Source organism: Trachurus trachurus (genome assembly GCF_905171665.1).
Source record: "Trachurus trachurus genome assembly, chromosome: 24".
Lineage (NCBI taxonomy): Eukaryota > Metazoa > Chordata > Actinopteri > Carangiformes > Carangidae > Trachurus > Trachurus trachurus.
In genome coordinates this window covers 28,448,211-28,466,014 of record NC_139910.1, presented here as the reverse complement: position 1 = coordinate 28,466,014, position 17,804 = coordinate 28,448,211, and the positions used below count along the sequence as shown (strand labels likewise).

Below are 17,804 nucleotides of genomic sequence, written 5' to 3'. Positions count from 1 at the left end.
CGCTACTGTGCTCTTCGCTGCTCTGGGTTCCCTTCAGCTGCTACTGTACAGTGAGCGGTATCACTCCAGAGAACGTGTGGTTATATGTATATATGTATGTGTGTGTGTGTGTGTGTGTGTGTGGTACAAACGTTGGCCAGGCAGTGATTAATTTGGGTCTCGCTATGACCAATCAAACTGTAAACAGCAGATTTAGTCTTCAGTTTTTATATACACTCGAGCATAAAACATGTCCTCGTTCCTCTTTTTTGGGGGTGGGGGGGCAAAGCAGAGAAGAAGCTTCAGCCCCGATGTGTTCATTGTTTGGCAAAAACACATTTTTCTTTTTCTTTTTTTCTTATCGTCTTTCCTTTTAAATTTCCTGTGGGTTCAATTCTAGACGGCCACAACGGCCGTCTGTGGGTCCAGAAGCTTTTCTATTTCTCTGCAGTTGCTGATAAATCAGTTGTTATGAGGTAACCAAGGAGTAGATCATACTGAAACACAAGAAGAAGAAACAGGAAATAGGAAGTGAGCTGAGGCAGGAGGTGATGAAATAAATCTATGTAACAATTCAAGTCATAGAAGATAAAGCATTCAAAAGCTCTGCATGTGTGTATGTGTGTGTTTGTGTGTGTGCGTTACTTTTCTTGGTGATTCATCTCAATACTGCTGTCTCAGCTGCTTGCACATACTGGGGAGTCAGTTTGTTTGTGGACTTGAAAGAGGGGAACTCAGAAGTGGACTTATTCATCCTGGGTTTCTGACAGCATCCGTTTGAAGCTTCTCTGCATAATACACACTGATGCTGTGTTCACATGCACTGTTTGCTTTCTGCCATTAAGATGTTGATGCAGATTTTCATTGTTTTTTGTTTTTTTTAACAATGTCAATGCCATGCCAAAGATCTGTTCTATTTTTTATGTTGCTGTGTTAGAGATCCCACTAGTCACTTAAATGGGCTCACATTCTGTAAATCTGGTGATATTTTTGCAGCAATGTGGTTAAAGGTTAACTTTTGAAAGAAGAAAGCTGAATTAATGTGCAAGTCAGAGGAGCCAAACCAGGTTAATGTTTGGTAAGAAAAGAGGCCCCCAGTGGCCCCTAAAGATGACACATTTAGCAATAACAACTATAAACCTCTTTTAAGACTCCCATAAGGACTATGTGACTGTGTGATCATCTATGAGGATATGTTCTGTAACTAACATCTACCTATTGCCTGCATGCATAACATTTTGTAGAAATCCATAAATTGTAGCGTCTGCTAATAGTTTTCAGTTGAGGCATTTGGGAGACATCACTAAATTGCAGCATCTGCCAATAGTCTCCATGTGCAGGTTGCAGAGGAGTGGCCTTGGGCATCCCCGGAGTCTAAGTTTGCCATATGTATGCAATAAAATGCACCCTTGCTTAATTTAGTGCTCTCAAATTTTTATTCTTTAAAACTTCTGGATTTTATTGCACTAGTTGTTCTGGGGCCTGCGTCACCAAATTCACAGCAAACAAATTAAGTTGCACATTTTAGCCAATGTTTATAATGTTTTCGTCTACTTATGTGTGAACCCGGCCCTAGAATTGTATTTTGGTGCTTTAAACAACACACCAGCATTAACAAACCCTTTCCTTTTTCCTATCTGTGGCTATTTTGGTTCCAAAGGCACCATGGTCACTATTTGGTATTTACCATTACATATAATTGTAACTTGTGACCAAAGTGGCAGAAGCTACATCTTAAACCAAGACCACACAACAATAATCCTTCCTGGCATGTGTTGTATTCTTTTCTTATTTCCTGCAATATAATGGAAGCTGCAGCTGTGAATAGCTGAATGCAACATAAAAAAGCAAAGGCTGATGAGCATCATGTAATGCAATGAGCATGTATAAAAGAAGCTGTAAGACATACATCACTGCAAAGCAGAAAGATGATTTCACCAGAGAAATGTTTTGTTTTTTGTTTTTACATTAAATCTTTGACACTGATTCGGTGCTTAAAACACAATGACATTACTCGACCACAGTGGCGTTAACCTGAAAATAGAGGAAACAACAACAGCACAACACCACAGATTGGGAAATCAACACTTGTCCCACAGAGCTGTGATTTGACGAGATCAGGCTGACATCTCACTGTCAGTAACTAATGATCCCAAACTTTTGTGTTCATCCCAGAGGCGTGTGAGAGCTGAGGCGACACAGATCAGGAGTGAATGGCTGGTTTCTCCTCAGGGACTCAACCTCCTCCCATTTTTCAGCTTTAACAACCACACTGCTCTGGATGTTCAGTCAGTGTCCAGACTAGTGGAATTACAGTCTACAGTCAGATCAAGCTGATATCCACTGGCTAGTATCTTGGAACTGGGAAAAAAGACCCTGTACGGGGAGGCCAAAGTGGCTTCACATCTTTACAGCTATAAAGACCTACTGGGCAAATGTAATTACAGTACAGTAATTAAGTGTACTGCTGTTGCTCAATGACACATATGTGTGCATTTGTTAGAATATAGGTGGGATTTCTGAAATGTTGTTAAAAAATAGTGAATAGAACCTGTGAACAGGAGAGAACTGTGGAAATATAAAGGATCTCAACCATCTCACCCTCAAATCCAGTGGGAAATGATTAAAGACAGGGAAGAACACACCCCTCCTCTCTCTCACACTTGTGCTTGTGGTTGTGATGCCTGTGTATAAACACACTTCATATTAGTGGTTTTAAGTCATGCTGTATAAAGACTTGTTAATATGGGTAGGTAACTTGTTGGGAACCAGTGTGTAAGAAATATTTTTGTGACACTCTGATGTGAATGGGAACCTTTTAATTGTAAAAGTGTCAAGTGACTAGTTAGAAAGCTTTGCTCTGCACCACCCATAAGAGATGGATAGAACATGAAAAACATTGTTTCACCTCTTGATAAGTTCCCTCTGAAATAGTGTGTACCAGACCTTGTTGCACCTTCTTCACCATCTTACTGTAAATATGGCCATGGCTTTTTTTAGGTTAAAGAAAGGATGGTGTTTTAGGTTAAAATAAATACTTGTTCAACATCATACAAACTCTGTTGTTATGGTTACAACAACAATGTGGTTGACTTTATAGTCAACCACAGTATATTTTTTATACTGTTTTGACATGGAAATTGAACAGCATATTCATGTGTCATGGTCTGTTCATCCCCACAGATGGCATACTATGTCACTTTACTTACTTTATTTGTTTATTTGGATGGGACAGTGCACATTAATTGACATAAAAAAAACATGTAAATGTGCCGGATTGTAGCAAAAGTGCAAATTTCCATCCGGAGTCCCATAAACATAAAAACACATGACTATGACAATGTAAAACATATTGACAAACACGTTCAATGGGGAGGGGGACCATAAGAGTTTCTCGGAGATAAAGTGCATAAGTGCTGGGTTAAAGTGGTAAGTGCTAAAGGGCAGGAGTGCATAGGTACCAAGTTGTATTGCACAATGCCCTATAAGAGTATAAGTGCTAGATAGTATTGCACGATGCCCATTACAGCCAGTTGCACAAGCAGGTGTGTAGATATTGCATGAAATGTAATACATAATTGTAATTATCCCCTTGGCCAAGTAGCCAGGGCACATGATCAATTGGAGGCATAGTGACAAGACCGTCAACTGTTACACATGCTTTTAGTTTTCCCTTGAACGTGGTAAAAGTGCTGCTCTCCCTAATTGTGACTGGGAGGTTGTTCCACCTTTTATAGATAAAACATATTACTGTTTAATAAAAGTTGCTGTTTAGTCACTGCACCTTTCTCTTTGCTTCTGTCATTATTATTATGACCACTAGATGTCATCTAACGACAAAATGTTACCATTGGCCATAGTATCCTGCAACACAGGTGATAAGGGCCTTATGGGTTTTTTTACAGGACGATGGCCACATCACATGAAGTCTATGATATGCACATAAGTTTGATGTCTAATATAATATAATAGAATAATATATATAAAATAATATAACAGATGCTTGTGTTAAACGTAGGCTACATTTAAATACACATTCTGTTATTAGTAGTAAATGTATTTTATGTAGATGACAGGCTGCTGAACCAGCTTCATCGTTAGCACAAAGACCTGTAGCTCTTTACAGCTGCTCCACTTCCTGCACACAGCCTGATTAGAGACATGGTACATTTTAACATGACATACAGTGTGAGGAATTCTGTAATATTTCTCCAGTTGCATTGGACACTGTTGTCAGGTGATACCAGCATTAGAGTAGAAATTTATTGTATAATGTTTCCAGCTCCAATTAAAAGCCAGGATCAGTGTAAGTGAGCGTGAGATGAATCGGTGCTGAACATGCTTCCTCACAGACACCTTATTACACAGGAACAGCATGTTAATGAGGTAACATCCAATTATTGTGCCTTTAATTGGAGAGCAGTGCGGCCTCACATGTAATGTGTGAGGTGAAACAGATCAAATTCCCCTCACTTGTTATGTCATTTTCAGTGAACACTGCAACATTATGTATCCACAGCACCTGTTGTTATTTCTGTATTGACGGTATGTTAAACATGTTGTTGCCTATAAATATCTTAAAGGAGCATTATCGCAAATACAGCAGTAATAGCATAAAATAAGCTGAAATATGCAAAAGATGGGTCGGGGGGAGCCATAACTAAATTTACAAAAAAAATCGCCAACAGTATAGTGTCCGTGGGGCAAATGCAGCATTTGCCTTTGTTATGATCCAAGCCGGCCCGGCGCTTGCTGCGTTCAATTGCACTTGAGAGCCATCAGCTGATCAGCTCGTTGGCCGCTTCCTATTGGGGAATTGCATTCAGAGCGCGCTATTTAAACTGCTCTAGCCGACGTCTCCTCCCTTGCTGCTGCTGCTTCCTCTGCTGGCTTCTTTGCAACCCACCTCCACCCCAGCTCCTCCTGTTATCTGTTATGAATCCCTATTATTGTGTCTTGTTAGTTGTTCTGCTCTGTCTGGGTTTTCTTTGCTGCTGCGCTCTCTGCTTATGCAGTTTCATGAAGGCTCATGAAGGGCAGGAAGGTGCTCTTCCTGCCTCCAGAACAGTATCATACCGCCAAATGAAACTTGTGCACGTAAATATAGATTATTTTGACAAAGTGGTCCTGACTGAACCACTGTTATTTGTTGCTAGGCAACATCTAGCAACCGCAGTCATTATAACAGGAGTAAAGTGAAGCCATTGGGAGGATGAATTTGATGGAGAGGATAAAAAAAACACACACAGGAGAGAAGTGTTCGATTCCAACATGAACATCAATATAAAGATCTAGATAATTCTTCTTTGACCATTTTATAAAAGTTAACCTTGCTGCTGTGACAACAAAGACTGTCCACTGGAAAATAGAAAAATGTGAGTGCTGCCTGGGGTCAGAGTAGGGACAACAAGCCACTCAGCTGCTCTTTGAGGACAAAGGATGGATAAGATCATGGATAAAAGGCAGCATAAAGACTGTCCTAGTGCAGATCGGATTTCAAAGTACTGTAAAAGACAGTCCAAGACTGTGAGAGAAAGTAAAGGATTTTGCCTCTGACTTTTCAGTTTTGGACTGCCTTTTACTTTGAAACCCGATCTGCACTAGGCCAGTCTTTACGCTGCCTTTGATCCAAAGACTGTCCACTGTCAGCTAAATTGTTAGGTTCAGGAAAAAAATGGTGATTTGGGTCAAACTAACTTGAAGTAGCTCTAGTGGATAAACCTCAGGCTCAGAGCTGGACCTGTTGTTACTAGAGCTTCAGAGAGAGGGCTGATAGAGGAGATGGAATTAGATGGTTTTTGGTTCTGAAAGATATAAATATATCTTCTCAATAGCTATCTCTCTCCCATTGTGACAGATCTCGCTCATTTCATGTTAAGCTTTCAACATCTGTGTAGTTAATGAGCCAAGATTAACCTTGTGGGTCTCTGTGTGTGTGTGTGTGTGTGTGTGTGTGTGTAGGTGTGTGTGTGTGCGTGTGCGTGTGTGTGTGTGTGTGTGTGTGTGTGTGTGTGTGTGTGTGTGTGTGTGTGTGTAAGAGAGAGAACCCATAGAACAGCCAGATTTTCATGCCAGAAAGGAAAAACAAATGCTAAAGAAAAGTTTGACCTGTAAATGTTCAGCATGTACAGATAGAAAAACAGGCAGCAGCATCCAACAGCATGCTGAGGACCAGGGGGTGAAACCAAGCTGGGAAACAATGAAAACCATCCTGTCATATACAGTAGAGGAGGAAAGTATTAGATACCAGCGTGTATCACATTGCACACAGCATCCCTGTGACATAAACCACAGAGTCAAGGGGAGAAAGGGAAGAGAAAAGAGAATAAAGGTCAAAAGTCACATTCTGATGCAGGGTGTCAGGCAGGGTCTCATTATCATCCAGTGAGAGAAAGAGCTACTGCTGAGGTATGTGACATATGTGTAACATTGTAATACATATTCTACTGTTTCTGGTTCTTCTTTACTCACTGAGGTATCACACTGATTTGTCTTAATACAAATAATATATGCATCTACTTGATTCCCTCTGAGTGTCTCCTCTCCTGCTGAGCCCAGATGGACAAAACCAGGAGTTAAGTCACTGCAGTGGATCATCTGCACCGGATAAGCTCCGATGAGCAACCAAACAGGATTTTAAATCACCCGTCATTGGCGCTAAGTGCTCAGGTGCAGTGTGTGTTTACATCTGTGGCTGTGAGGGCATGCACAATTTCATTATATGCATACATGGGAGTTTCTTTTTGTTAGTTTGTGTATGTATGTGTTTACATGGCAGATAATTCTTGTGAGGGAGTGAGGGATCTGTTAGGTCACAGAGGTAGGCGAGTGGTGCTGGAGTGTGTTTGGTTTTTGGGAGCAGTGGAACATGAGGGTCAGTGGCATGAAGCAAGAAAACAGAAACAAGCTGCAACAAACAGGTTTCAGGGCACTTCACCTCCAGTTCAACCTGTCCTGGTTGTTTTTTTATATATATAAAAGCTTTTTGCATTGACTATCATTATATTTTTATGCAAAGAGGGTTCACTTCCCATACTGGTTTGGTTTACCTACACCAGCATTTTGGTTGAATGATGAAATGACTTGAGCTTTTATAGTGATTTGTAACCATCTGACCAGTGAAGGAAATATCAGTAACTATGAACTCCCACACTGAGGGTTTTTCATGAGTTTCAACTTGAAAGGCAGATAATGGTCAACCAACGCTGGTCTGAACGTTTTTTTTAATCATCTGTAGTGACAGAAAAATCTAAACTGTGGCAAAAAAAAACATACTCCTGAACTTGATGGAATTGGAAGTGAAGGCACCGTCGCCCTGCTCTGTAGAGAAGTACCTCACTTCTGCTGCTGCGGTCAGTGGTCTCTAAAAGATCAGATCAATCCAACATGAGCTAGAGCAGGACAGGATGGAGTGAGATGGAGAAGCAAGATGATTTCAGTTCAAGATGGAGCTTCAGTCTGTAGCTACAGACACCCAGTGTCCATGACAGGAACACCAAACAGTATTTACAACAAACTGTTCTGTCTTCAGAATTACAGAGAGAACAGTTAATAATGGTGAGGTCAAACCAGTCATTTTTCATGTTTTAGCCCATAAACTACCAGTAACTTAGTTACTTAAAGGATCATTTCCGTTTTTTACAACCTGGACCTTATTTCTAGCATAAAATACGATAATTTACTCACCCAGACAACTTTGGTGTCATTTGGAGTTGTTTTGACGAAATTAGCCCCAGTGGAGCGGTGCGTATATCCTTATAATGCAAGAACACGGGGCACGCAATGCAGCCTCTAAATAACACATTATTGGTGACATTTCGCATACAATAGCATTTTTATCTCAACTAGCCGGAGCTTTAGTGAGTCCAGGTTGAGGAGAGGAAGCCTGTGGAAGCTGAACTTCATCCAGCTGCTCATTTTGTTCTGACAAGTCAGAAACACACAGAAACGAACTGTAGCATTAGCGGTAGCAAGTTAGCTGCGCTGGGCAGCGGTCGGAGATGACATCATCCAGGTCAGAGGTCAGTAGTCAACCTACAGGTGCAGCATGTTGATAACATGCCACCACGGGCTCGGAGGGGAATAGCACTAGTGTATCATAACAAAATATTGGTGAAATGAACGAGTTTCGCCGCAGATAATGCGTTATATAGAGGCTGCGCTTGGGTGTCCCGAGTACTCGCATTATACGGATATACGCGCCACTGCAGGGGCTAATTTCGTCAAAACGACTCTAAATGACACCAAAGTTGTCTGGGTGAGTAAATGATCGTATTTTATGCTAGAAATAAGGTCCAGGTTGTAAAAAACGGAAATTATCATCCATCTGTAGACCTTTTGCAAAGCTGCTTTCATATTTAGTTACAGCACATGTATGGAATGTGTTGCATTCGAAAATTGGTTGAGATGCAAAACAAAAGTATGTTAAGTTTACATCAGCTGTAGTTTATGGTTTAAAACATGCAAAACCACCAGCATGGTCCTCTTAAAGTGGCCTGAAGTGTCTGGTTTGTTGAACCTCCAACAGGTGACTCTGCTCTACCAACTGACTGATGCAGGCACTGGTATGGAAATGGATGAGAACTGAGCATAAATTAATAGATATAAACCAATTATCCTTCTTTCCTTGTTGTCTAATTTCTGCCACTATATCATGCCAGGAGGGAACATACTTGTTGTAATGTTTGCGTGGCCTAGCATTTTATAGAAAAAAAATACTGTAGACACAACAGCAATCTAAAATTACATTAAATGATATTATTGCTGTCAGAGCAAAGCAAGTGCAGTCTGAAAAAGCTAACTTATTTGAGTTAGGAATTTAAAGACATTTTCTTTATAGTAAACCGTGATAACATCAGTATCACAATGACTGTGGAATAACACGGAAGGAAAGTTTTAAACATTGCAGTATCATGAAAAGGCTTATATCTATAATTAAGGATATATGGTCATTAACTGTCTGTTTCTACTAAAACCAAGCAAAATGCATCAACAAATATATATATATAGACCAACACTCGCTATCAGTGCTCATGATGTTGCTTTTCTACCTGTGTGGTATTACTGTGATGAACATATTAACATACTAGGAACAACATACTGTACCTTCTTCCTAAAAAGATACACCAACACCACATAAATTTCCTGCAAGGGTGAGCATGTGTTAAATGTTTCATCACAGCATTATCACACACATACAAGAACAACTTCATGTTAAAGTTGCAATCCTTTTTTGGGGGGGCGTTGGAATAATTTATCTTCAGAAATCATCATTGCCCTGCACTAATTCCAAACCATGTCTGGTTGCTGAAAAAGGAGCCAATTCATCCAAATACACTGTCTAACTGACATGGCTCCATAAAAAAATCTCTCACTGAGACTAAAGCTAAAAGCCATATAGCCACAACAGTCATTTGTGGTGTGTTAGCAATTTAAGGCAAGATTGGCCTCATTCAGTCAATTTGTGAATCACTGTGGTGGCCATATGGTAAGTGGTTTGGGTCAGATTTTCTTCATTCTGTCTCAACTGGCTATCCTAGAATAAAAGGTCAAAAAATATAAGGATTGTACCTTTAAGTGTTTCCATTGATAAGACCTATTAGAGGGCTATGTCCAGGTTCCACACACTGCAGCACCAACATGACACATGGGACAAGAATCCGGAGTGATTAATAAAATACAGCACTGTTAGACATGGACACGAAGCAACAGCAGAGTATTTAGGAAAAAAACACATTGGCAAATGTCATAGACGTGTTCAAATCAACATTTACACTGGCCTTCTAAAACCCTTACCTATACATGTGTTTGTATCATAACATTGTAACCAATGTGTGGTGCTTGTCAATGAAGTAAAGAATCAAATTCTCTTTAACATCACATGCATTAGCAGTACTGGCCCTAGAGTCAAAATCATTAGCCTAACAAACCTACAGTACATCAAAGAACATGCATGTGATTGCCAGAGAAATGGTTACTTTATTCAGTGATTTGCACTCATAGAGCTTCATCAGGACTGAGCAGTGAAACCCAGTTTAGAAGACCATGTGATAGAAACAAAACAATGTGAGTGTTCATTTTTTCTTTTTCCATCAATAGCAAGTCTAAAGCTGTTTGTTTAAAGTAGCTTTAGTTCACTTTCATAGTCTGTTATTCTAGCTGTTGTAATCAGATTAATGTAATCTCTTTACATGTAATCCAATTATGTCCCCCCCCCTCACCAAATGCTATGTGCTCACCAGTAGAGATAGTAGAAGAAGGAGAGGACGAAGAAGGACAGCTTGCACCACGCCTCCTTCAGGCAGAACTTGAGCGTGTCGCCGTTCATCACGGATGCTGGGTCGTAGAGCAGCTCCTTAGTGTCCGTTGGGGAATGGAAGTACCTACCACAGAGGGCAAAGACCACACCACGGGTAGTTGACCCGTTCCAGACCCCAGGACAGGGGTAGGGGCAACAAAGAGCGGGAGGTGGGGTAGATGATGGAAGGAGATGGGGAAAAAGATAATATGGAGAAAATGGCATGATGAGTTAGGGGGACAACCATCATGCAGAAGATGTGGGTGAAATAGTAGTTGAATATGCTCGTGGAGACTGACTGTTTGCTGAATCCCTTTACCTGCCTGTCAAGCTTTGGATTTCTCAACATGTCAAAGTGTTTCATTGGTTTTAGCGTGTGTTTTTTAAAACATGATGATGATGATGATGATGATCATAGGAATAACTAGCTGACAAGAAGACTACGGATGGAAAGTAGCTAGTAAGCTAAATCCGGTACAAGGCATCTCTTCTCATTTCGAGGCTAATGTTATTTTGTACATTGTCCCTGATACAAATAAACAGCTTCAGTCAAAAGGTTTTCCCTCTGCAAAGCGTCACACTTGTTATCTAGCAAGTGAACTGTGTCCTCAAAGTTACTGCCGTTATCACAAAGACATCTGTAGTCACCCCCATTATGACTGTCAGCCTGGGGTGATCAAAATACAAAGAGCAAATGCTTCATCATTACAGGCTGTCTGACCTTGAGATTAACTTTAAACCTTCTGCTTGAATAATGATTGAACTAAGGATTACTGTACAGAGGACAAAGATTAGGCTACTTACTTTCATGTCCTCTATCTGAATCATCACCTATTGATGTTGACTTTATACCTGAGACATGTAGATTAACCACAGTGTTTCATGTGCATGCATTTGATTTCATACCTTATATAGTAAATGGCTCTCTAAAACAGATCCAGAGTTCTCCTCTAACTCACAGAAAAGCAATTTAGCCTGCGCACTGGTAAAATCTGTGAGTTGTCATTTCAGTCTCCATCTAAGTCTGATTTGTCAACATTTATCTGATATCAGACACCACGTTATTTCAAATATTACAGTCAATTTCAAATAACAAATCTAACATTGTCACCATTATATGTGCCGTGTTGAAATAGAAAGCTTGACAGGTGCAGCAACAACTAAGGACAGCAGAAAACAATCCATTGGGGAAATATCAGAGCAGAATAGGTGTGACTTTATCTTGTGGTGAAAATTTTTCCAACAAGATAAAACAAAGATCAAATATTTCACTAGATATTCAAATATATTTTCACCCAGGTCTGTTATGTGGCTCTGAAGGTATAAGAGGTGGGGTTTATCCTGAGTTTCTAAATCCAGTCAGCTCAGTAGTGAATTACAAATCCAATCACGGGGTGAAAATGATTCTAACAATCATTTTTAATAAGATTTAATAATGAATTTTTCAATGAAACATTCTATCCCGTTTCAAATTATAGCCATTCATCAGGTGCTGACTGATTTAAAAGCTGAAGAGAGAATCCACCCTATACTAGAATCGGCATATCACTCAATACTTGTAAACACAAACAGCTCTCTCTGCCTTATTGCTGTGTCAAATGAAGATATGCAATGTCACAAAGACACGAAATCTTGTGGTGATTAATAACCAGAGCGGCATCGGGGAGTTGTTTCCAGGAGCTTTGTGCGTTCCAGTGAGACTGATTTGAGTCGGGCTGTTATGAAATAGAGTCGCTCCGAGGAGACGAGGAGCTGTCTGCTGCTTACAGAGAAAGCTGTTTATACACTTCGCTGTTTGTTTTATAGGAGGATGTTTGCCTTTAATGGACTCCACAGTTAATATGAATGAACAGGATTTTTGCAACAATGGATTATTGCACATTAATGTCATAGACCAGTTGCATAAAGATTGTCAGCTTCAATCATTTGAAACAGTTTCTAATTAAGATTTGATGAAGAATAAACCAAGCAGGAAGCTTCTGGCATGTGGCAAAACAGAGGCAAACAGATGGTTAAAATGCATGTCCAGACTGAATGGGAATTCATGTACACCAGCTGTTCATGACTGTGGAGTGATTGTGCATTTAGTTTGATATGAATTAATTACAATAATGCACAATCACTTCTTCACGTTTCTGTTGGTCAATATATGACTCATGCATATGTATGAGAAGTATTCAATAATGCACTTGAAATGCATCTTGATATGTTCTGAGTAATGAGTCATTGACTATCATTCCCATGTATGTCTACAATGACATGCACACATGACTGATGATGAGGTCAACAAAGTTAACTAATCGTTAACAGCCTGACACATAGTTAGCTAATATCATAAAAGTAACCACAACAATAACAATAATGATAATAGTAAAACAGTCATTGCCACTATTTTTGTTACTGTTCCCCTGAGCAAAGGTGACAGAGATGAGACAAGAGCAAAACTGCCATTTGACACACACTTGTTTTTTTGTGTCAGAGCATGAACAAATCTTCTGCACACGCACACACACACACCAACACACACACACATACTCTTTGACAAGGATTCAGCTGGCAACCAAAGCAATCTAAGAAACTGCAGCCTCTCTGGCAATTTCCCATCACACCCCCACAGTCACATATTGTGAGAGATTTCAGTCTGGCCAAACTTATTGGAAGTCCTCGGCCCACTTGAAGCGCCAGCTGAGACAGTATGCTCTGTTTGCTCTGTAGACCAAAAAGATCCTTCACATTTTCACACCTGTGAGATGCACTGCCGTTGGTGGAGTAACATCACCCTGTCAATCAAGCCGGCAGACAGACTCTCTGTGGATTTTCCCCTTAATTAGAAAAAGGGATAGTGTTTCTTTGACCTCACATTTGATTATTAATTAGTGATTTAAAATAACTAAACTCATGACAGAACCATTAAAGAGTCTAGACCAGCTATTGTGCTATCAGATTCTCTTTGTTAAAGGCCGGTGCCCTGAAGAACTTTAATATTAATTTAAGTTATTCAATATCAATTTTGATGATTACAGATAGCCCACAAATTGATCTGATTAACCTGTTGCACATACATATTTTCTCAGCAGCAATTTATGAAATGAAGCCGGGCACAGAGTTTCTCTGTCACACTCTAAGTCTGTTTTATTAAAAAGAAATTGTGATTTCTCCTTCATGTCTGACAGTCAAAGGACACACCAAGGTTGGTTCTTCCAGCCCAGACTTTTCAAGACAGATAGTTTCTTTAAGTCAGGGTGATGCTGGTTTGTATGTGATGCATACACACTATAAACCCAGATCTAAATGACTACATATTTGTGAGGCAATCTTCCCCTACACACATTTATACACACAAGCATTTCTAATGCCAGTGGACATGAAGAGACTGATCATGTTGAGCAGCAACAGGTCTTTCATGAGTTTTCAAACACTGACATGGGTGAGACAACTGTCCCAACCATATGGAGGCTTTGGAGGATGCAAACAGGAAGTATGATATTGACATGGGCTGTACACTTCACACCTACAGCTGAGATGTAGAAATGCAGAACACTGCAGCAAATACATGTTATCAGGATATCTCCTCAAAAACACTTTCATGTCCTACAGTATGTTATTCTTTTGTTTCCCTTTCTGCCTGCTCCCTGTTGGTTGAAGCTGTCTGCCTGTCCATCTATATGGCTGTAAACCTCTTCCTTGGCAGTTCTTCACTGGACCTGTCTGCCTGTGTTTAGGCCCCCTTTGCTTATTCTGGCACGACCAGCAACCTTAAAAGAATAGCTCACCCAAAATTCAAATTTCACTCATTATCTCCTCCCCCTCATGTGGACTAAGGGCTGGGAGAAGTTTCAGAGTCCTCCGTGGCTTCTCTGAGTTACAGGGGGTCTCGGCGTAGCAGTGCATGTCCATATAACGGTTGCAAATGGATACCAACTGTCTTTGTAACAAAAAGACACACCAAAAAACATCCAAATACCTCCATGCTGCTCGTATGTAATGTCCGTCTTGTAATGAAGCCCCGAAATGTGAAATTGTTCCGAAAAAAATTAAATAAGTCTATATTTCAAGCTTGTTTGTAACGGAAACTCCTCTTCCTGGTCCGTCCAAATCTCGCAAGATTTGCAAACGAAGACAGTTGGTATCCATTTGCAACCGTTATATTGACATGCGCTGCTATACCGAGACCCCCTGTAACTCAGAGAAGCCACGGAGGACTCTGAAACTTCTCCCAGCCCTTAGTCGACATGACATCAATTTTGAGTGAACTATTCCTTTAACAAATAAGTCATTTGCCAAAGTATTCAGTATTTAGCTCTTTGTATCAGCCCCTTTGCCAATCACAGATACATGTTCTTTTGAAGTCTCTACAAGCTATGATCCATTGTTCCTATTTCAGGTTGTGTGCTCTCTGGAACTGGTTGTGTTCATTCTGCACTACCATGTTACCATTGGGCAATTTAAAGGACAATTCCGGGCAAATTCAACTCGGGGCTGTATTTTCCTAACATTTTAGGTCTAAAAGAAGGAATCTGAAGATTTTCAGTTTAATTGCTCCTGTTTTGCGGTAGTTGTGTCTGTCCCCGCATCGCCATGGCAGCAATGAATGGGAGCGGATGCAAGTTCTGCTGCTTAGGCTGTTTACATCCCTCAAAGCCGCAATGTTTTTCCACAGACAGCATCAGATGGCGACTCAAACATGACCGGAGAAGTTTATTTACTTCAAGCAAGCCGGCATGTTTGTAAAACTAGATCTAATTCAAAGTCTGGCGTGACCCAAGTTGACGCTCGGTGTGTTTACGTGCAGTCAGAAGCTCCTGTTTGTGTCATAAACACAGGAATAGTAATAGTAAATAAACTTCTGGGTGCATGTTTGAGTAGCCATCTGAACTTCAGTAAAATCTGTAAACTCAAAGCAACAGATCACAACATAGCTGTACACACACGTGAGAAGCTTTGCATTCATTCAAACACACATAAGTTGCTGAGTTTATTCTGCATAATGCAGAAGAATCTCAGCAACACATATCCATGTGTTCCATGATGAGATGCCCCGTCAGTGTCTCCCCCTTACCTCCCCCTCCCACTATCCTCCAATCACCTTTTCTCCATCATATTTCTCTCCTGTAGCTTTCTCTCTCCGTGCACACCCTCTTGCTGCTACTCCTTCTCTCATCATCCACACTCCTCCATCCCTCCCTTCCCCTATTCTTCCTTTCCTTTATCATCTCTCAGCTGTGCAGGAAGCAGCATCTGTAGCTGGTGGGCATCTGGCACGCTCTCCAATTAATGAGAAAGCAAGATGCCCCCCCCTTCTCTCTTTGGCCGTCCTCTCCTCTACACTCACTTTGTTAACTTCTACAAGCTGAGCACACGAGCTTAAACCAAACCAGGCTGCCAGCAATCTAAATCCAACACATGAGCAGTGGGAAGAACAGCAACAAAGACAAAAACAGATAGACAAGGAGCAGCAAAAGAAATCTGACACTGTCTTTCAGAAGCTGACTCTACTTTGCTTTTAACTACATTCCCTCCAGAAGTTGTCTCTGTTTTGTTTGTTTGCATGTGTTTTATTAAATCATTAGAGCCCTCCTGGCCACCATACATTTGTCCAGACAGAGAGATACTACTCATCTGTGCCATGGACTTTTTGGTTTGTTTTGCATAACCTTAATCCTAATGAAAAGATCTAATATTATATTCCAATCTTTGAGTCTGAACACACGCACACACACACACACACAAACCATTAAATGGATTGAATAGTTACCTCCATGTGTTGTAGAAGAGCAGGGGGATGTTGAGGCCCACAGTCAGCCACTCCTGGGCACACAGGAACATGATACAGAAGAGCCCATGGATGGAGTATTCTGGTAGCACCAACTACAGAAGAAGAAGACACAAGCAGGAGGAAGAGGAGGATTATTCAGGCTTGAATCACTAATAGAAAGATGGAGCATGTAAACATGAGCAATCAAGGTTGTTTCTGTTTCTCCATCTGCTTTCTCCTGCATCGCTGATGATCAGTGTTACTAAACAGAAACAGAAACTGCCTGAATGTCATTTGCTCTAATACAAGAATTACATAAATGAACCAGAACTATATTTAACTAAAGGGCAGTTGGTTAGCAGATGCCACATTATCATTTTAATGCCCACAGGTGTAAGAAAACACATCAAGCATCATTAGCATTCAAATCCTTAGCCTAGCCTATATTTAGCCACTGAAATCTGCCTGCATGCATTCCAAATGGCTAAATGCCCCCCACCACCCAAATCTAGATTATGGAGAGCTTAGCTAGGCAGTGGGCAGCACACAATGATGGCAGGGTTCCATTATTATCATGATAACTGGAGGGCTCGGCCCCTCTGAATGCAGTAAGCCAGACCACCTCCTGGCAAATGGCGAGGGCAAGAATATGTGTGAGGATCCTTGCCACCAATCCCCCGCCAATCCCCACAACTCCCTCCTCCCCCGAAGCAACAAGGCCTCCTTTTGTTCTCCAAAGTAAAAAGTTGAGGGAAGTTAAAAGATGCATTTGTACAGTTTTATGATCCATCACCAAATCCACTTGTTTAGTTTGGCAGGGCTGGAAAGCAGGATTACATTTACAGCAAATTGAAGCGAATGAACATCATCGTTTATTATTCATTGTTCTTTCTTATCACTTATTGTGTTACTTTTTTAAAGCAAAATCTAAAACACATTGAGATTTAAGGAATTTAGCAAAAATGATATAATGGTGTGACGACCTTTTGCCTATGGATAGCTGCATCAATGGAGTAGTATATCTGTATGTCGTATTTGACAATGTCTCAGCTCAGTGGTGCAGTACAATAATGCAGCCAATGATCTAGACATATTCAATATGACTGCTATCAGTTTCATGCATTATATCATGATAACAGTAGTTTTTACTGCACATAAATGATAAATAAGGGCATAAATAAAAATAGTCTATTTTTATTTTTGGAAGTGTCAGAAAATCTGGATTGTAATGGCAAATAACAATGTGATGGGAAAACAATACAGTACACTGCAGGACAAGTTGTTACATAAATGTGTTCGAGAAATATTGACAAAAGAATAAGAGTGCTTTTCCAGTCATTGTCAATGTGATTAACATACAATAGGCACACATTGATGTGTAAAACAAAAAGGGTCTAACCTCATGAACTCTCTGCTATTGGCTTGACAATGGGCTCTTTGCACAACTCCAATACTTCCTGAATTTAGTGCTGCTCCTTCATTTCCTGTCTTATATTATTATTGGACAACCTGATTAATCCAGGTGTGTCTGACCATTGTGACTACTCAGACACACCTGGATTAATCAGGTTGTCCAATAATGTAAGACAGGAAACAAAGGAGCTGGCTTATTTCATGAAGTAGTGGAGCTGTGCATAAAGCCCATAGCATTGCATTGTACAGTACTCAGCAATGATAAACTGGGGCAAAGACAAACAACAACAACAAATCTTGCCCAGTTTTATAGTAAACCATGTGTTTGCTAGATCTGTAATATAATACATATGTTTAGAA

General features: G+C 40.4%; 1 protein-coding gene across 2 annotated transcripts in view; it reads right to left on the bottom strand.

Moving 5' to 3' along the window:
* Window positions 1-367: 367 nt before the first annotated feature.
* cnih3 (cornichon family AMPA receptor auxiliary protein 3) overlaps window positions 368-17,804 on the bottom strand; it is a gene marked incomplete at its 5' end in the record, with an annotated part of 105,539 nt that continues 88,102 nt past the window's right edge. Inside the window, 4 exons of one of the 2 annotated variants that reach the window (XM_084001168.1) lie at window positions 7,243-7,370; window positions 9,550-9,605; window positions 10,218-10,361; window positions 16,032-16,144. In XM_084001168.1, coding sequence (XP_083857294.1) covers window positions 9,578-9,605; window positions 10,218-10,361; window positions 16,032-16,144 — 285 coding nt within the window. In that variant the 3' untranslated portion in view covers window positions 7,243-7,370; window positions 9,550-9,577. Of the gene's footprint in view, window positions 477-7,242; window positions 7,371-9,549; window positions 9,606-10,217; window positions 10,362-16,031; window positions 16,145-17,804 lie in introns of those variants that run through there. The other variant, XM_084001167.1, reaches the window with a different exon arrangement.